The following is a 21122-nucleotide window of genomic DNA, read 5'->3' as shown; positions in this document are numbered from 1 at the left end:
ATAATGCTCTGATGTACACAGAATTTCAGTGAACATGTGATGAGTTTGTATCCTATTTCACATACAGTATATATTGTATGCCCCATCAACCTGTCATTAACAACTCGTAATGCTTGTGCAGACTTGTGGATCTCCTTTATCCAAACTGAATTGGTAATCTATTCCATACTGTTAACCTCCAACTCATCCATATCAGCATACCAAGGACAAAACAATTATCAGGGACCTATATCTTCACATCATTATCACTCGACCTTGAAATTCACAGGTCACTCAGTTATCTTATGAATAAAATGCAGTAAGACAAGGCTTTCATTAAGAAATGTACTTTCCTTTGTCTACACACAAGCCTTTTTGATAAACCAGCTGAGCGCTGCCCGTGTCATACAGCAACTGAGGAGTATTGAATTGAGAGAACATAAAAGCTGGAGAGACCAAGTGTATGGGCTTGACCTTGGGTATGGCTTTTATGGTAGCCTATCATAAGTGTGACAAGTCAGTTTACAACACTTCATTGATGGGAACCAAATGTTTGATTATGAATGGGCAAATGTGATATTATGTGCAAATGCATGTAGGAAGGGATATAATGAAAATAAACATATCTAGGTCAGTGGCAAAGCTTAGGCTACATTCTCAGGAAAGACATACAGGATATAAATGTTAATAACAGTAAAAGCAGTCGCATAGTCACTCCAGAGAGCAGATAAGCGCTAACGGGAGACATCTGCCTTAGTGGACACCCTTGGCTGGTGGGATGGCTTCCTTCAGGAGCAGGTAATCAGCGAAGGCAGTGGGCAGATAGGACAAGGGGATCCAGAAGAACTTGGCGTCCCACCCGGGGGAGTAGCGTGTCCGAGGACTGACAGCAGATACGGCATGCTCCATACAGCTCACCACCTTCATCAGGTCTGAGTCGGACATCTTGGAAAGCTTCTCCTTCATCATCACGTCCACTTTAAGGGACAAGGAGCGGACATGTTATAAACGTGTCTTGACTTGTTCAATATCACCAGTTTAGATGGTCACAACAGTTTGTTTTGGTTTTCTTGATGGTTTTATAATGTCATTGTCAACTATAAAGATTTTATTTGTATTCAAGTGTATGTCATTTTGCAAGATGGGATACAATGGTTAACAAAATCTTAATCTACTGGTTAACAAAATCTTGCATTGTACAGATAAAAAGGAACCCTCAAGTTTTTCTTCCAATTTGTGGGAATCAATACAGGGAAAATCAGGCCTACTGCAGGTCTCCATATTTACCCTTGTCCAAGTAATCAGCTCCGTAGTCATCTCTGACTTCCTGTGGCATTTTCTCCCACAGCATCTTGATGCTTCGTCCCAACACTACTGAGTCGGTCACAGTGGTTTTAAAGAAGCCTGGCTCAATGCAGAGAACTTTGACTCCAAATGGTCTCATGTTTATCCTGAAAAAGGAGAGATTTTTAGTTTTGTATCAATTTCAGTGGTTTCATTAGCCAAAATTGTCCAGATTGATGGGGCAAACTAAATTCCTAAGTTATATTCTTCAAGAGTCAATGGTTATCATTAATTTAAAAGTCCCAAAATTGATTTACCAATCCCAGATTGGGATCTGATTGCCTTTAAGGAAAAACATTGGATTGCTCAATGTAGTCTCATCCCCACAGTTTCTATATTTCTGTGCTCATCCCGTTCTTCTCGTATGTTCTAGTATAACACTGCTCACTGTAGCTGTATGTCTGTCTATGCAAGACTACTCTCAACAACATACATTGTTAATAAAATGTATTATGAAAAATATTGTATGTGTGCTATGTAACAAAATGATTATACAATTTGTGATAATACAAAGGTAAAAAATGTATTCACCTCAGGCTATCGTTGAAAGCTTCCACTCCGTACTTAGAGACTGTGTACGGCCCTCCTACGGGACTGATCCTGCCAAAAACGCTAGCTACATTCACCACACGACCCCTGGCCTTCTTAATAAGAGGCAGAACACTCAGCGTCACAGCGATGACCCCATTCAGGTTCACGTCCAGCATGGACTTGTAGTCGTCGATGGTCAGCCAATCACAGGGAGCCGAAGGCACAGCCACACCCGCATTGTTTACCACAGCCCAAAGGCCTATAAGGTCACACAACAACATGCTCTCAGCCACTATGGCATACCGTGTAATATCCATGTGTTAAGTCTCAAGAGCTTGGTTGTTTTATGGGGGTTTTTTCCATCGGGAAGCCACTTTTCATGTTTCTTTCAAACTAATAAATGTCTCTTGACTCGGAAGATATAAAAGGTCAATAGGCCTTCTGGGCGCATTCATTTGCATACAGTACATACATTCTGAGGGCATTAGTGTACATTAAACTGTATGTGTGTGTATCCTTTTTGCCAAACAGAAGCTTTCAGTCTGCCTATGTGTTTATGATTGAAGACAGACCAGTATGGAGACTTCAGCTCAGTCAAGACAACGGCATGATGCAGATCTGAAACAATTTCTACAGATCCAGAGTTAAGCATATCAAATCAAGCTCTACTTTTTACACAGTGCAGCTTAAGTCGAACACAGTCTAACCATTAGAAAACGTCCATAGGTCAAGTGGGATCTATACCACAGATTTCATATCAAGCTGGAGCTAGACTGACATTTGCAACCATACATTGTACATATCATGCAAACACGAGCACTTTCCAATGCCAACACTCACCCCTTTCTCCAACCTTGTCTTTGATGAAAGCCGCTGCCTTGTTGATGCTGTCGGTCTTGGTGACGTTGAGGTGAGTGGTGGTCAGTCTGTCTGAGCAGGCCTTCCTTAGGTCCTCTTCACCCTTCTCTGTGAAGCAGGAGGCGATCACACAGAACCCCAGCTTGTCCAGGTGCCTGGCCAGAAGGTTCCCGAAGCCAGAGTCACATCCTGTGATGTAGACATACTTGTCTGACTTGTTGGGGACTCTGGGGAGCTCCTTATACCAACGGTACAGGTAGTAAACCACCAGCAGTCCAAGGAGGTACAGGAACATGGCTAGGAGGAGAGGATTGTGGATACGGCCATAGGAGTCAGACACATATCTAAGACAGATTCAGTGTTGCAGCCAATAGAAGGACAAAGGGGGGTATAACACATCACGCAAACATGCTGACAGTAGGATTAGCTATTATCAGAACCCCACTGGTTTGTTGTGTAGCTAGCTACTTTGTTACAATGCGTACGACAGAGCAGAATAAGGACGACAAAGCAATAAAGTTGTGATAAAAAGCTGATCTGACATCAATTGGGTGAGTCGAGTAACAGATCGTTTCTCTCTCTCTCCCTATCTATCATTTACCATGAGGGTAGAATGTAACTCTATGATATATTTGCCTTGTAATAATTGTATAAGTTTACAGTATTATCAACACAAATTCAACAATTCTTTGCACATAGTGTTAATTATATTACTTGGAGTCAGATTACTAATATTAGGATATGCTTTGCTATTAACAATAGCCACATTTCCTTGCCAACCCATTGTATTGTACACTGCAAACCTACAAAGGCCCTACATCTGCACATGACTAATAATGTTCCACAACAGCTATATCATCCTTTAAGAATGTGTTTCCCAACCTTGGTCTCTGACCCCCAGACTCCAGCACTAACATATCTGATTTAACCAATCAACCTATCAGCATGGCCTTGATTAGCTATAGAAACACTGTAGTACAGGCCATATGTCAGATAGGCAATTAAAGGTTTGAAGATCAGTCATTTTATTTAGGGAGTGTTGTCTATGCCAACGTCAAAGTGCATTGGGTTACTGGTGAAATTGCTCTTTGTAAATGATCAACGATATTTCAAAAGCAGTCCATGGTTTACCAAATGCCCTTTACCCTAAATTAAATTAGATGTGGTTCAAATACATAATTAGAAGCCTAGAGTTGGTATTGACACACATGCAGTTTGTATGCAATATGTATGCAGTATGATCTTTTAGGTCAAAACAAAATGGGCGGGCGCTGAAAGTTTATTAAAAGCCCACCAAAATCTATTGCATATCAACTTTAAAAGCATCCGTTGACAAGTGATATTAAAGTGATATTACCACGCAAGACGTGACATATAAATATGAAGACATAACTTTACAGCTGTAATGACTGATCGAGGTAGCTGTCAAAAAACGTTTTCTTGCTACATTTCAAATACATTAATGCGCATTAATGTTTGTCCAATAACACTGTTATTGTCCTCTTAGTAATATGCATATTCAATATTTTACAGTGATTAGAGAGACCTAATCCAAATGTAGTAAAATCTACCGTTCAGCTAATCTTACCTGATTGTGGTGTTCTAGCTGGACAGTAACGAAGGAGTTTCCACAAATGTACTAAACCGCAAACTAAAACTCAAGTGCGTCACATGGCCGGTTGTGGCCAATTGGAGTAGAGTAGGGTTATTATCCAATGATAAAGCGAATTGGATAATATGTCAAAGCCAATGATCAGTACTGATTTAACTATAGATGTCTATTATCACATGAAGATATTTACAGATATTGATAGTACTATGCCTATTATATGACCACATCTGTTCAACGGAATTAAATGTTAGTGTTAGGGTTAGGGTTAGGGTTAGGTTTTACCCAATGTTTTCATCCAAATAATGTATATACTGTTATGATTCCCACATACAGTACATTTCTATTTCTTTAGATAACATTTTGACAAAAGTGCTTTGACAAAAGTCCATGGGTTATCTCAACGCGTCAAACAGCGGTCATGCCATGTAGTTTATTGGCCACTTGATGGTGCCAAATAGGTCTCTTTTAAGTATTATTTTGGATCAATCAATAATTCACTGCTCATGATCCCACGCTGAGTTGGCACAATATTAATGGTTGGCACTGGACACCTCAATCAGTTGTGTAATTAGACCCACATAACCCACTCAGAAAGTCAGCAATATTTTATCACCTTGTCTCAGGTCAGAGGTGCATCCACACCAGACTACCGATCGGATCTCATAATGATCTAGGTCCACCTGAAGCCCATACTGCCATCCATTGCTAAATTTATAATTGAGCAGGACAAGCAGCTTCTTGCATCATAATTGTGTGAACTCTCTATGTTGCTCTTGAAATTAACAAGTTAATAATTGCTGTCCACTATTGTTTATGTTCTTATCTACGGTCTCTACCAGCATGTTTCTAGAACCTCTCCCTCACATGTCATTACACACGTAGCAGTGTCAAAGTCTGCCCTCCCTATGATCATGAAGGCTTTGAATCAAATAACTTTGAAAAGCCAGTTAATTGGCATATGGTGATATGGTACAGTACATGCTTCTGGTTAGCCCGAACGGCCGTTAGAGGTATTTTTTCATACCTGTCTTTTGCCTAGAGGATATGCAAAAGACAGGTATGAAAAATACCTCTAACAGTCATTCGGGCTCGCCTCTGCCTCTAGCATAGTTCTAATATGCAATGCCTGTTTGCATAATATGTCAGTTCATGGCAGATGAGTCTGGTGAAGGATTCGCTCATCACACATACTCCCATCATCATACATGCTCCCATCATCACACATACACCCATCATCATACATACTCCCATCATCATACATACTCCCATCATCATACATACTCCCATCATCATACATGCTCCCATCATCATACATACACCCATCATCACACCATATTTTGTTCATCCAGTATTTGTAAGACTTAAGGAACAGTAAATGTGCAGAGAACTATGAAACGCCATATCATCACAGATGGTTTAGGCATCAGGGGGGCAGCACTGAGGGCAATGACCCAGAGGGTGATTGACTTTGCCTTAGTTCTGAGAAGGCATCCTGTCTTCACACACTAAAACCTCCCATAGTTGTATTCACAAGCAGAGGGATCAAATGTGATATAATTAGTATGTTACACAAATCTCAATTATAAATGGATGTCTTGAAGGGGGAGCTATTCTGCTATGGCTGTGTAGTATTTGCCTTGTAATAGTTGTATAAGTATACAGTATTATTAAAGCCTCATTTGATTAATTCTATTTGACCATTCTTGCACTAAATCAGCACAAACTCAACAAGTCTTAGCACATAGTGAAAATTACATTGGAAATATTAGATATGCTTTGGTATTAACAAAATATAGCCAAAAGTCTAAGCCAAACCTCTGTGTGGAAACTGATATTATTATAACTCTATCTACAGCCTCATAGTGCATGTTTTGGCTACCATTAGGAGTTTTCTTTTTCTCAAGCGGTTTGCGCTCAAATTATCAATATTAGATATGCTTTGGTATTAACAAAATATAGCCAAAAGTCTCTTGCCAAACATAAATGTGGAAACTTATATTAATCTAAATGTGTCTACATGCCCACCACAGTAACATACAGAGGCACAACAGTAACAATTGTTGAAACATAGTTAGTCATTTATCATTGCTTTCATACAAAATGCAAACAAAATGCACTTTTTTTGCAAAACTGTTTAAAAAACTCTCTACATAAGACCCACAACTCAATTGAGTGAATGTTGACTTACACAATTTCATTTATTTTCTTATAGCATATTGATTTTCTACTCAACAGTTCAACTAACAGTCAGTCTGTAATCACAAATGAAATAGGTAATCAGTAACGTAAAATGTGTTTTGGCAGACGTGTTAACTTTTAGGGGAATGTGTTATCTGTTTTGAAAAGTTGTACTGTTTCAAGAAATGTGCTCAAGCAATTAAGAAAAAACATTATGGTGCAAATATTATATCACAATTCATGTTTAGAGTTTTTTTTCTGCTTGCTTTGAAGCTAATATTAGATATGTGCTCTTCTTTCAAAACTCTTTACACTGAACTCAAAATGGTTAATGAAAAATCCCTTTTTCTAGGACTTTAACACATTGTTCAGTTGACTGAATACAGCTCAGAGGTAAAGCACTATAACGCACATTATAGAAACAGTCTTTCATCTCACTAAATCACTGTTTCAGACTAAAATACCTTTGCCTTTCGCAATGCAACACTACTACTATTATTATTATGATTATTATGATTATTATTATTATTATTATTATTATTATTATTATTGTTATTATTATTATTATCTTGTCATTGCATACAGGATATTGCTCTACAACTTAATCCAACTGCTCTAAAATGATGATAACTCAACCATTTGGTAGGCCTGGTATAGCAAAGGCCAGATATAGTAAATGACTGTGGCTGTTTTTTGTACCATGGTTTCTCCCTTTATTCTTTACATAGCCGGGTCATTGGCCTCTTTGGCAGCCTGAACCGACAGGACACTTACCTCCAAACAAATCGTATGACCCGAAGTCCCAGCCGGGCCTATCTCCTCAATAACAGCACGTGATGCGAGTGCCAGAGGCCTCAACAAAGCCTTCTACCCCACTAAACCTCAGAGTGAATCTGTCACAACCACTGGGCAGTGTTGACTGCCAGGTGGACTCAGCAGCACATGCCAGGATACGGAGTTACCATTGGAGGTCCATTGAAATTACATTCTTTGAAAACACCCTCTGATTGATATTAAAGATTCACCTGACTCTCTTTGGACAGAAACCAAGAGGATTATTAATCCAAGGAGGATATACAGTTTATTGCTCTTGTGGTGGGAAACGAGTAGGTGAGTTTATCTCTCATTAACAGAGTTCTCCCCCAATTTTGTCCATTTTGTGTATCATTTTGTGAGAAAAAAAAATTATGCTCTATGTTATCCATAGATTTTCATTTTTTCTAAATTCTAAATTGGAATGTTTATCTCATGTTTTATACAGAAAATGACTAATTTGGAGATCCTTTCATTTCTCCCCCATTGAATATTTTCTAGACAATTCAGGATGCCTGGATCAGTTAAATTGCGCAGCATCAAAAAGCTGGGACAAGAAAACAATGGCTATGACTTGTCTGATGAAGGTACAGTACTGTACATTACAACTACACTGAAGATTATGTAGGATTTTCCTGACATGAGCATTTATCTAGAAAAAACACAATAACTGCTTATTATCCTTACATTTCAGAGCACAATGGTGCCTACATGTAAGTATCACACCTCTCAGAATTTCCACTCATAGTTTGGGTGATTTCTTATCATATTTCTCAGAATTATGACAAGCAGAGAGCCAGGTCACATTTCACAGTCTGTTCTTTTCCTCTTCACTGCAGGACAATGGCGTCCCCTAAACAGGATGAAAAGTAAGACAGGATTCCCTCTTCTCTCTGAAGCCCTTAACCCTTAACCCTTTATAAAACCCTAACGCCAACACTAACCCAAAAAACATTCATAACCAAATGTGATACAATAGAAAGTGTGGAAAAAGGCTTATGACAAATTTGCCAAAGCATCAGATGAATTTGCTACTAAATGATTGATGAAGCCTCCATGCAGACCTTATCACAGGTTTATAAATGCTTCATTCAGCCTTTAAAGTCCTCTCCTGTGGGCTTTAACTCCCAGATCTCAGAAGAAGAAGACGGAGGAAGCAGCGATCAGGATTGGCTTCTTTCAGCTGGTAGTCTTTTATTTGTGTCCTATGATGTGTATGTGAAATCACTGTGGTGTTGTATAGTGTGAATGTCATTCTTTTTGAAATTTTGTGGAATGGACACATTGACACATCTAAAAACACAAATGGAAATCAGTGAATATGTGTATGATAATGCATCATGTGCCAGCCTGTATACCTAAAACCAGACATTCCCACATGGTAACTGACTCTGTGTGTGCGTGTGTGCATGTGTGTGTGTGTGTGTGTGTGTGTGTGTGTGTGTGTGTGTGTGTCTGTGTCTGTGTGCGTGCGTGCGTGCGTGCGTGCGTGCGTGCGTGCGTGCGTGCGTGCGTGCGTGTGTGTGTGCGTGTGTGTGTGTGTGCGTGTGTGCGTGTGTGTGTGTGTGTGTGTGTGCAGTTTCGCTTTGCAAGCTGCCAGGAGGTCCTGATGATGATAATGGGCAGTGTGTGTGCCATGCTGCACGGCTCTGCACAGCCCCTCATGCTCATTGTGTTCGGCATGCTGACTGACACCTTCATCGACTACGACATTGAGTTGACTGAGCTGATGGACGAGAGGAAAGAGTGTGTGAACAACACCATTAAATGGAAGGAGGAGAACCAAACACTAGAGGCAAACTGGACGGGAAACTGGACGGAAAACTGGACGGGAAACTGGATGGAAAACATGACTGGAAATGGGACTAGAGAAGAACTGCTGGGGAGATCATGTGGGTAGGTCCCACCAACCTTAAGTTCCTACATGGTTATTCACTCTTATAAACATTCAGTTGTTATGTTGAGGGATAGAGAGATATTGTATCTAATTTCTCAAGTTTGTTTTATTCATACCATTGGTGGATAGGATACAGATACAAAATTTATATTTGAGGACAAGGTTGGGGTTATTCCTTCAGGCTGTTTTCAGAATTGTATTCATTGCTGCATGTAACTCTTTTTCAGGCTTCTGGACATTGAGTATGAGATGACCAACTTTGCCTACTATTATGTTGCCATTGGAGTTGCTGTTTTTGTGCTAGGATACATTCAAGTAAGTCCAACAGTTTCACGTTTTATTTACAAATGAACTTGCAGCAATGATACTTCTAGTCTAATGATTTGAGTTTGCATCAGGTTAACATATTTTAACATTAAAGATTAGGCCTACTCCTAGAAAAAGTTGCAGGTAATTTGATTGACAGAGATTTATAGATCCAGATGGATTTTCTTGTCCCGGTTCTCCTAGATCTCCCTGTGGGTGAAGTCTGCAGCCAGACAGATCAAGATCATCAGGCAGATGTACTTCAGCAAGGTGATGAGGATGGAGATCGGATGGTTCGACTGCAACTCTGTTGGAGAGTTGAACACACGAATGTCAGAGTAAGAGAACGGAAGACTAAACAAGGATGAGTCACGAGTGTCTCAAATGTTTGGTACCAATAAAATCATCTTAAGTCCATTGCTTACCACCGTGATCTAAACTACAGATGATCTTGTTTGTGCTCTGATGGGAACTCACCTCAGGTTCCTCCTTCCCTACGTTTGAATGGACGTACGTTTGAAGTGAGGGTCAGATTTCTGTATTTGTTGTGCCACTGTTTTCTTGATTCTTTCTCTCTTGTCACAGTGACATCAACAAGATAAACGACGCCATCGCAGACCAAGTGAGCATCTTCATCCAGCGCTTTACTACCTTTGTATGCGGTTTTCTCATGGGCTTTGTGAAAGGATGGAAGCTGACACTCGTCATCATTGCAGCCAGTCCTCTAATTGGTGTAGGGGCCGCACTCATGGCTCTGGTAGGACCATCAATTTGTATAACCTTGACTTCCTGTCAAGTCCTTTCCAGTTCTGCTCTTTCCCCTACTCTTGTCCCTTCTTTTCTCCCCTCCTCTCCTCTCCCCTCCTCTCCTTTCCTCTCCTCTCTCACCCTATAAAATGAAGGCAAGGTCATTTTATGAGTATCAAGAATGGTTCTTTGATTTCCTCTGTTTGTCAACCATGTGACCATTGCCATTGAGCTGCTGTTATGTACAGTATGAGCTAAGTGTTTACTGACTGCACCTCTCTGCTGGTCTGCTCTGGTGTTAGTTTGTGGCCAAGCTAACGGGGCAGGAGCTGCAGGCTTATGCCAAGGCTGGAGCCGTGGCCGACGAGGTACTCTCCTCCATCAGAACCGTGGCCGCTTTCGGAGGGGAGAAAAAGGAAGTGGAGAGGTAACATCATAACGTGACGTTTCTTTTCAGATTCGAATATGTTGGATAAATGACAGCCTGAAATGTACATACTGAAATACAGTATGTCAAACTGATAACCTCATTTTTTAAATCCATATGATACACTTAAGAGAGATTGCACTGACTCAGATTAAGCCTCCTGCTCCTATACAGATTTTAGCTCCACATGCTCTGTAAAAACCTCCTGAAATGTTATTGTTCTGTGAACATGCTGACCTGTTGTATTTGTGCGTGTTGACATTAATTTTTTAGGTTATCCCTCCCCTTTACGTTCTACCCTACTTTATTCTGCTGCAACACAATTGCCTAGTGACAAGAGAACAAACATTTTCTGAATCTGAAATGATCACCGCTGCCTGCTCACAGGTATGACAAGAACCTGATCTCGGCGCAGCACTGGGGCATCAGGAAGGGGCTGATCATGGGCTTCTTCACAGGCTACATGTGGTTCATCATCTTCCTATGCTACGCCCTGGCCTTCTGGTACGGCTCCAGCCTGGTGGTGGACTCCAAGGAGTACACCCCAGGAACACTGCTGCAGGTACAGCTCTAGACCAGCACCTAGGTATCTTCTATTCTATTCTGCTCTGCTCTGCTCTGCTCTGCTCTGTTCTATTCTATACTCCACTCAACTTGTTAAAGTATGTAGAGGGTCCTCAGGCCATACAGTTTGCTATTCAAAAAAGATATTATCAACTTGCCCAAGGTACCCTTTCTTCAACTTGTCCAAGGTACCCTGAATTGTTGTTTCTTTTCACCATGAGAAAAGTGAGATTCATAAAACATTCCTGTTTGGTTATTGTAGGTGTTCTTTGGCGTACTGATAGCAGCCCTGAACTTGGGCCAGGCCGCGCCCTGCCTGGAGGCTTTCGCCTCGGGGAGGGGAGCTGCAACCATTATCTTTGAGACCATTGACAGGGTGAGAATGCCAGCACTCTTTATGTAACACAACACACATACAGTATCTTACATTCACATTGCATGTGTTAGAGTATAATAGCAAAATGACAGATAATGCTGACAACGACGTACAGTACAGAAGAGGAACACAAGTTCCACCAGAACACATGACATGACCGGGAAACTGGGCTCCTAGTTATAGATGATAACTAGGGCCCAGAGTTTTTCCTGGTCAGGTCAAGCGGTTAGGCTAGAAAAAACTCCTGGCCCTAACTGATAATGCATATAATAATGAATCAGGGTGATGTATCTGCTGTACAACTCACTTGATATCTCTCTCTCCTTCTTTGTCATTTGGAATCATGGATGAATGTTTGATTTATGTACTCTCACTTTGTCTCCCGGCAAGTGGCCCTGTACAGGAGCCCCGAACTAGCCCTCCACCTAACGGGTTTGATCTTTAGCCTAAAGGGTCTTACCTTAGTAGGATCTCTAAAAATCTGCTTAGGATAGTGGCGAATAAATTCACCCTGCTGTTAACTGTCTACATCCTATAGTTTCCCCTGCTTCCTCTTTCAGCTATTAACCATAAGTGACCTACAATGGAACATAGCTTAAAACCCCCTATAGTTAACAACAGCTCTATTCTAATACGAGTGCCAGTTGGTGTGGTTGCAGGAATTTAACTTAACGATAAGGACAATTTATCCAAAGGAGATATTGAAAAAAGGTGGGCTAGATTAACCATTTAGATCTTATGCTAAAATATGCGCAGTGAAATCTAACTTTTTACAATTAACAAGGTGGATAATTCAGCTTTAGGTGACAGTTTCATTCCCAACTAACCTTCTGATAAGAACTACAATATTTATTTTTCTTTAAATGCAGGTTTGTACTTAATCTTAAAGCGTTACAGCATGGCAATTTAATCTTTAATCAGACAAATAATTAAAAGTCTGTCTGACTTGATATAAATTTAGAGAGGCCCCATCCAGCGTCGACAGTGAAGCGGTCACTCAACCTTCTGCAAGCCTCTTGCCAAAGTCCCAACTACTAACAGCTATGGGCGATGCCAAGTGCTGATAGAGCCAGGGCTAAGGCTCAAGGTAGCTAAAAGGGAGCCTACTCTGATGCCAACAGCCTCCAGGCTGGGGGATTCCATGTCCGAATTCTCCCCGGAGAGAACGTTGGTTGTGTGCTACCCCGACTGGGCTAGACCTCCTGGTCCTGGTTCAGGTGAAACATCCTCTTCGGGGGTCTTATGGAATGCCCACTGAGATGCTCTTGTCATCCCATTTTATGCCTATCCCCCGGCCTGATCTCCTCCTGGAGTCCCTTTAACCTATCAGACTTCTTTCTCCTTCCTCACACCATATTTTGGGCACACCTTCCCCTTATTCTGGAAGGTACCTTAGGAGGATGTACACATAGGATGTGCGTGTACATACACTTTCCAACTGCCATATCCTCTGCTTTTGGCAGCTTCCCAGGTTCCTCTTTCTCTCTCTCCCTTTCAGACTTGATTATATTTCAATCATTAAACATGTTAAACCCCTTTCAACATTAATCAACCTTGAGTCATTATGTTAGTTACACCTGATGTAATTTCATTAGTTACATTTGAATAGTCATATTTGATGTTATATCATTAGTTCTTTAGTCTCTTATCTCTTATTGGTTACATTGGATTATATTTCAGAACATCATTACTCCACATAGACCTGCCTGGAACCACTCAGGTGTCATTGCAGGTCGAGGTCCATATTTTTCGACAACTTTTAAGTGAACAGCACTTGTTTGCACTGTCCTTTAGTTGGCATTGTCTCATTAAAAGGGTCTTATCTTGTTTTCATTCTAGGAGCCGGAGATAGACTGCCTCTCAGAAGCAGGCTACAAACTAGACAAAGTGAAAGGAGACATTGAATTCCATAATGTGACCTTCCATTACCCATCCAGACCTGAAGTTATGGTACTGCTGCTTATTTCTTAGTAGGATGATCTTTTTTTAGTGATACGGTATCTCTTTGTGATACAGTAGCAGAAAGGAAACGAGCTCCAAAAGGCTGAATCCAATACAATGATAAAGAGGAAAGCGACCTTGTGTTTCAAAAGAAAATAATCAGAAGTTTGAAGATTTACTGTACAGTACACATACTTCAGTTGTTAAACTTGCTTGTATGTGATCACATTGTTAGTAATAGTAAATATTATCTTTTGAAATGCAAGGTTGCCCTCCAGAAAATAGAAATTGAAATACATCAGTAGCTTACAAACAGTATATTGTAAATCATGCTTACTGAAGATTCTATTGAAATGATTATATTTATGATAAGATCATGTAATCTGTTGTTACACCATGCTAGATTCTGGACCAGCTGAGTGTTGTGGTGAAGTCTGGAGAGACAACTGCCTTTGTGGGTCCCAGTGGAGCTGGGAAAAGTACCGCTGTGCAGCTCATCCAACGCTTCTACGACCCCAAGGAAGGCATGGTGGGTTAACATGTCGTGCATATGTTCAGTATAACATGATATAAGACAGTTATTACATGTTGTACTTTCTATCAGTCGACAACATTATGTAATCATCTGTGGAATCCACACGGCTTATAGGTGAAAGAGTGTATTTTAGTCATTTCAGTGTGGAAATGCAGAAACAGTGTGGAGACATTTGAAATTGTCATTCCTATTCTCTCTCTCTCATCCTGTTTTAACTGTCAAGTTCAAAGTTCAAAAACCATATTATCCAAAAGATTCAACGTTTTCATGGCTTCCAATCATAGGTGACTCTGGACGGCCATGACATCAGAGGTCTGAACATTCAATGGCTGCGCTCGTTGATCGGCATCGTGGAGCAGGAGCCCGTCCTGTTCGCCACCACCATAGCTGAGAACATCCGGTACGGCCGACCTGGGGTGTCTATGGACGATATCGTCAGAGCCGCCAAGGAGGCCAACGCCTACAACTTCATCATGGACCTACCGCAGGTGGAGTGAAGCTGGAATGCCATTTTAAATGTGTATACTCACTTCTAAGAAACACATCGCCAACATCGATTGTTGATTGTAGCCTATAGATGACAGCAAAGGGTAACCAATAGGTTTGGAGGAATGGAGAGCAGCTGCCAATCATTTGACTGATATGTATAAACATCAACATGTACATTTGATGAGTCAGAAATTGGACACGCTGGTGGGGGAGGGTGGCGGTCAGATGAGCGGAGGTCAGAAGCAGCGTATCGCCATCGCCAGAGCCCTGGTGAGGAACCCCCGTATCCTGCTGTTGGACATGGCCACCTCCGCCCTAGACAACGAGAGTGAGGCAGTGGTGCAGGATGCACTGGACAAAGTGAGTGTGACCCAACTTCAAGACTATATTAGCCCACTGAGCCCAAGCCCTAGGTATTAGCTCTTCAGGTGTCAGGCAAGATTATTGTTTATGCAAGAGCAGTTCACCAAACTACTAATGCTACAGCAGCACCATGAGTGGGATCCACCATCTTTTCCTGTTTCTTACTTTAGCCATTGAGAAGGCTATACATGCAATGCAATTCATTTGAGGTTCTTGTAAATTAGCCAGGCTTTATTTGACCTTAATTGGAATGACATGACCCATTCAGTTCCTGTACGCTGGTTCAGGCTGCAACACAGCTTTGATATAGCTGCATCTGTTCATGTGTTCGGACAGAATGTGCTACAATGCCTCCAACCCCTTATCACAAAGTGTTGCCTAGATAACGAACATTTGGAAATGTCATTAGTAGTTAGGTGTGATGATGTCTTGATGATGATGACGACACAGTTTCTCCCTCCAGGGTGCCGTGGGCCGCACCACCATCTCCATCGCCCACCGCCTGTCCACCATTAAGAATGCGGACGTGATCGTGGGTTACGAGCATGGGCGGGCCGTGGAGCGAGGCAAACATGAGGAGCTGCTGGAGAGGAAGGGGGTCTACTTCACCCTGGTCACCCTGCAGACCCAAGGAGACAAGGCCCTCAATGAGAAGGCTCGTCAAAGTAAGTCTCCACCACACTTTTTTAATTTCACTTTTATTTTTAAACCCCCACCTCCAAGACATTTGTTGATTTTGAACACATATTTGCCAACACTAAAATGGTCAAATAGAAAGAAAAATCGAACTCCAGCACACTGGCATACTTGTTTTCTCCACAATATGGACCTTAAAACCCAACGTTGGTTTCTATGATCCAATCCCTCCAAGCACCTGGAGCAGTAAGGTGCACTAATATACTTTTATTTGTCAAATATATGTGCAGGGTGAGAAAACTGGGAAGTGCTCCGTAAAATTCCAAATTGAGGAATTGACAAGGATTCTGAATAAAGTATATAAAGTTGTATAGATCCTTAACCCCTCTCCATGTGCTGTTTTAGTGGCGAGTAATGAGGAGGCCCGCAAGGAGCCTGAGAAGACGACTCTCTCCAGAGCTGGGAGCTACCGAGCCAGTCTGAGGTACTGTGGAACTACATCTCCCATGAGCCATTTGTTAGGTCCTCCTCACATCAATTTTCCAATGATAGGAACCCATCTAGGTGATCCATGACAGCCATTCTGTGCCAGAATGCCATTCAGACTGTATTTGACTGGATGTTGGTGTTACACTGACTTGATGCTTCCTTATTGTGCAGAGCATCTATCCGTCAGAGGTCTCGCTCCCAGCTGTCCAACCTCATCCCAGAGTCTTCTGTGCCCATCGCTGAATCCTTCATATCAAAGGGCGACATGGGCGAGGTCAGTGTGTGTGTGTTGTGTGTGTGTGTGTGTGTGTGTGTGTGTGTGTGTGTGTGTGTGTGTGTGTGTGTGTGTGTGTGTGTGTGTGTGTGTGAAGGGGGTGGGTAGGGGGTCATTGTCCTCACGGTTAAAAAAAAGGGGGGGGGGGGCATTTTTTAAACATGTGTGCTTGTCCCTCTCCTCTTAATCTATAGTTGGTGTGTGTGTGTGTGTGTGTGTGTGTGCGTGCATGTGTGTGTTTATGTGCATGTGCATGTGCATGTTTGTGTGTATGTGTGTGTGCTTGTGTGTTTTTAGAGTGCCATTCCAGAGGAGGAGGAGGAGGAGGAGGAGGATATTGAGCCAGCGCCTGTAGCCAGGATCCTGAAGTACAACGCCCCAGAGTGGCCCTACATGCTGTTTGGCAGTATCGGGGCTGCTATCAATGGTGGGGTCAACCCTGTCTACTCTCTGCTCTTCAGTCAGATATTGGCGGTAAAGTGTATTCTGTGTGCTTTTAATGAAGCTAGGTTAATCACCAATGTTATTGTCTGAGCAGCGGTGCAGCTGAGCAGCTGATTAAGCACCAGTGTGTGTGTGTGTGTGTGTGTGTGTGTGTGTGTGTGTGTGTGTGTGTGTGTGTGTGTGTGTGTAGACGTTCTCCGTGGCTGACCCTGAGGCTCAGAGGAAGGAGATTAATGGCATCTGCATGTTCTTTGTGGTCGTGGGACTGACTTCCTTCTTCACCCAGATGCTCCAGGTAAATCCCTCTATCCTCTCCTTTAGGTTTACCTTTAAAATAAGTTTCCTTTTGAGATGAAAACTGAACAAACATAACAGACAAACAGAAAGGTAGATGAACAAATACACTGATGGATAGATTCCAAATACAGACATACAGTATAGTAATAGGTATGCATATCCCTGTAGACCATTTATAAGAATGGCAGTTTCCAAGTGCAGGTTTGGCTAAGACATTTGGCTATATTTTGTTAATAGCAAAGCATATCTAATATTGATAATCCGACACCAAACTCTAATATGTAATTATCATTATGTGCAAAGAATTTTGATTTTGTGCTGATTTTGTGCAATAATGGTCAAATAGAATGAATCGATTTTTGTAATAATTACTTGCTTTAATATTGCTTTAATAATTGTTTTAACAATACTGTATACTTATACAATTATTACAAGGCAAATAATTCATAGAACAATGTTACATTCTACCCTCAATGGCAAATGATAGATAGAGAGAGAGAGTAGAGAGAGAGAGAGTCACAGTTCATGACGAGAACCACACCAGAACTAGAATGTGTTCCTGTACCTCTGTTATATAGACTAAAGTATTTCAATTAGGAGCTGTTTGCAAGGAGACCAATCAGAATTCATCCTATCACTTCTATACTCATAAAACATTCACCTCTCATAAAACATCCCACAGAGCTCACAGCCATTTGTCCACTCTGGGGAAGGGATCTCAAAGTAGGGGGGCAGAATAGCTTCAATCCCCATGCAACCATTCTCTCCCTTGTTTTTGTAAATTAATTGAAAGGAGAAAAGAAAGATGAGAGAACAGAGATACACATCTCTCAGTTTTTTTGTGTTCATGCTCAGCTTCTTCTTCTGATTAAAATGATGTTGAAGATACTGACAATGATGTTGTTGACAATGATGCTGATAATGGCGGTCTCCGTCCGACAGGGCTATGCTTTCTCCAAGTCTGGCGAGCTGCTGACACGCAGGCTGAGGGGGATGGGCTTCCGTGCCATGCTGGGCCAGGAGATTGGCTGGTTTGATGACCACAAGAACAGTCCAGGGGCTCTGACCACACGTCTGGCCACAGACGCCTCTCAGGTCCAGGGGGTGAGTGTGGCTCTCAGAGGCCCTCCACTGACCCAAGTTCATTGGCTCCTGTGTTTCTCAGTTGGTAGAACATGGTGCTACTGTAGCTAGCTCTTAACAACAACTCCTTTGGCCTTCGCTTGTCTTGACATTGTAGGTACACTGTACAATGTCAAGGTAAGCGAAATCTGAAGAAGTTGTTGTAAACAGTTAGGTGGTAGTAAGAGTTTGATTTCCTCCAGGACCATATATACAAAAAATGTAAGCACCCACTCTACTGTGAGTTGCTTTGAAAAAAAAGGTTTGATAAGTATTATATAATAAATTAGTACTATTTCTGTTGCTGTAGGGCCATTGTATCAGATGTCTGAGTGTCAGGGCAAAGAGGGTCTTGTAAATCATGGTTTGAAAGTGAAATCACCTAACCCTCCTCTCCCTCTCCATCTCTGTCCCAGGCCACGGGCTCCCAGATCGGCATGATCGTCAACTCCCTGACAAACATCGGTGTGGCCATCATCATCTCCTTCTACTTCAGCTGGAAGCTGAGCATGGTCATCATGTGCTTCCTGCCCTTCCTGGCCCTCTCCGGGGGCTTCCAGGCTAAGATGCTCACAGGCTTTGCCAAGGAGGACAAACTGGCCATGGAGTCTGCAGGACAGGTAGCCTACAACTGCTAGCATCATATACAGTATAGATAGAGCTTGGCTACCATATGTCAGAGCATGTACAGTATTTCCATGTGCTGATTCTCCTGTGTTGTAGGTATCTGGGGAAGCCCTGAACAACATCCGCACCATCGCGGGGCTGGGTAAGGAGAGGAGTTTCGTGGATATGTATCAGGTCCATCTGGAGGCGCCATACCTGGCGGCGTTAAAGAAGGCCAACGTGTACGGGGCCTGCTATGGCTTTGCCCAGTGTGTGATCTTCATGGCCAACTCTGCCTCCTACAGGTTTGGAGGCTACCTGGTGAGACAGGAAGGCCTCCACTTCAGCATGGTTTTCAGGTGAGAATCTGTTCTGTCTGTCTGTCTGTCTGTCTGTCTGTCTGTCTGTCTGTCTGTCTGTCTGGGGGTTATGCTAACACCCATTGTCCCTCCTTCTCTGCTCCAGGGTCATCTCAGCCATAGTGACCAGTGGCACTGCCCTGGGCAGAGCCTCCTCCTACACCCCAGACTACGCCAAGGCCAAGATCTCAGCTGCCCGCTTCTTCCAGCTCCTGGACCGCGTGCCCAAAATCAGTGTGTACGGCAATGAGGGAGACAAATGGGTAAACGTCTGAAATAATACTCAGGACACTAGTACTGCATTTAACATTCTCTATGATATGGGCATATATTATGTTTTATATTTCTCATAATTATGGGTGACATCCTCTATCCACTAAACAACCCTCGCAGTGTGCAAAATAACTCTAACATTTGAAATTGCATGGTGTGGTTTTGCATTCGATATTGTGATTAATATACAGTACAGTCGTAGTATTTTTGTCCCCTGCGATGGCTGTTTGCCAACTAAAGATGTTGCCATAACTCTCTCTCTCTCTCTCTCTCTCTCTCTCTCTCTCTCTCTCTCTCTCTCTCACACACACACACACACGCACACACACACACACACACACACACACACACATACACACACACACCCTCTCTTTCCCTCTCAAGGCTGACTTCAAAGGGGACCTAGAGTTCATTGACTGTAAGTTCACTTACCCGACCAGGCCCGACATCCAGGTGCTGAATGGGCTCCATGTGTCGGTGAAGCCTGGCCAGACACTGGCCTTCGTGGGCAGTAGCGGCTGTGGAAAGAGCACCAGCGTCCAGCTGCTGGAGAGGTTCTATGACCCTGACCACGGCAGAATTGTGAGTCCTCTGCCCTGATTGAATACCCTTAAAGTGTATTCTTCCTTCCTCACTTCTTTGTCTTTCATTACTTGAAGGAAGGGGAATGGGAGGATGCATTTCTCAGCATTTATTCAGGGCCCAGTCCTCTTTACAGCACACCATACAGTCCTCATCTCTCTACACGAGATCACAGCAAATATATACTGTGGAGAGGCTCACAGCTAAGATAAAAGTGAATTTCTGTACAATATAATCTGTCATATAATCAATCAAGAGCTTTTATCTGACAGCAGTTTTCTACGCACCAAGGTCTATGCTTTTACATTTTTAATCTCAGCAGGAGCACAAGAAAACAAAAAACAAAGAAATTATCCTTGCTTCTCTAAACAATGCTGTGTAGTCCAAAAGATTTTGCAGCATGCATGTGTTTCTTTTCAGAGGGCAGAGAGATTTGTACCTCATCAGGTGCACACCGATACTACAGTATAGCCTTATTCTAATGTGAACACATTCAGAACACATTCAGTGAACACATTCATGGAAGCAGTCACTTGGCACTACAATGGAGCAACCTGCATAGGATTTCAGAATATGCACCATTACATAGCATCAAATCCATAGTGGGGAAGAAAGCTAACTCGATTTCCCCACTTGTACCGCTCTTCCATCGCAGCTCATCGATGGCCACGACTCGACTGGTGTCAATGTGTCGTTCCTGCGCTCCAAGATCGGGATCGTCTCCCAGGAGCCCATTCTGTTTGACTGCAGCATCGGCGAAAACATCAAGTATGGAGACAACTTGAGGGAAGTCAGCATGAATGACATCATCTCCGCTGCCAAGAAAGCTCAACTCCACGACTTTGTCATGTCATTACCTGAGGTACTCCCCCAGTTAGTGAACAAACCCTGAAACCCAAATACCACTGAACCGTTTGTTTTATTCTTTCACCATTCAGTAGAAAATTTTGATATTTCAGATATGCAATTCGTTGAGTAATTTATAGCTAGCTACTGTTAAATAAAATTCTCAACAGATATCCTTTCTTCGCATTAAAATGTCAATAAAAAGTGGATTAGAGTAATTAAGGTTTTTGTTTC

The 21122-nt window shown here is 42.2% G+C and overlaps 2 protein-coding genes across 2 annotated transcripts in view; one reads left to right on the top strand and one right to left on the bottom strand.

Moving 5' to 3' along the window:
• Positions 1–443: 443 nt before the first annotated feature.
• Positions 444–4383, bottom strand: LOC310815073 (retinol dehydrogenase 7-like). The gene is made up of 5 exons (XM_083684690.1): positions 4301–4383; positions 2695–3009; positions 1855–2113; positions 1267–1430; positions 444–956 (listed from the first exon to the last, which is right to left on the bottom strand). The coding sequence occupies exons 2-5, from the start codon at positions 3005–3007 to the stop codon at positions 733–735; spliced, it is 960 nt and encodes a 319-aa protein (XP_083540816.1). The 5' UTR covers positions 3008–3009; positions 4301–4383; the 3' UTR covers positions 444–732.
• A 4079-nt stretch (positions 4384–8462) lies between these two features.
• Positions 8463–21122, top strand: part of abcb11b (ATP-binding cassette, sub-family B (MDR/TAP), member 11b) — a gene marked incomplete at its 3' end in the record, with an annotated part of 13182 nt that continues 522 nt past the window's right edge. Inside the window, exons 1-23 of the mRNA XM_083685376.1 lie at positions 8463–8501; positions 8895–9211; positions 9440–9527; positions 9723–9856; positions 10104–10275; positions 10568–10692; positions 11080–11254; positions 11519–11632; positions 13472–13582; positions 13977–14102; positions 14393–14596; positions 14787–14957; positions 15424–15625; positions 16002–16080; positions 16257–16359; positions 16657–16833; positions 16994–17098; positions 18043–18204; positions 18639–18842; positions 18946–19187; positions 19294–19450; positions 19845–20042; positions 20698–20904. Coding sequence (XP_083541502.1) covers positions 8925–9211; positions 9440–9527; positions 9723–9856; positions 10104–10275; positions 10568–10692; positions 11080–11254; positions 11519–11632; positions 13472–13582; positions 13977–14102; positions 14393–14596; positions 14787–14957; positions 15424–15625; positions 16002–16080; positions 16257–16359; positions 16657–16833; positions 16994–17098; positions 18043–18204; positions 18639–18842; positions 18946–19187; positions 19294–19450; positions 19845–20042; positions 20698–20904 — 3543 coding nt within the window. The 5' untranslated portion in view covers positions 8463–8501; positions 8895–8924. The remainder of the gene's footprint in view (positions 8502–8894; positions 9212–9439; positions 9528–9722; positions 9857–10103; positions 10276–10567; positions 10693–11079; positions 11255–11518; positions 11633–13471; positions 13583–13976; positions 14103–14392; positions 14597–14786; positions 14958–15423; positions 15626–16001; positions 16081–16256; positions 16360–16656; positions 16834–16993; positions 17099–18042; positions 18205–18638; positions 18843–18945; positions 19188–19293; positions 19451–19844; positions 20043–20697; positions 20905–21122) is intronic.

Source organism: Argentina silus, assembly GCF_951799395.1.
Source record: "Argentina silus genome assembly, chromosome: 14".
NCBI classification, from domain to species: Eukaryota; Metazoa; Chordata; class Actinopteri; order Argentiniformes; family Argentinidae; genus Argentina; species Argentina silus.
This window is presented reverse-complemented; position numbering and strand designations above follow the sequence as displayed.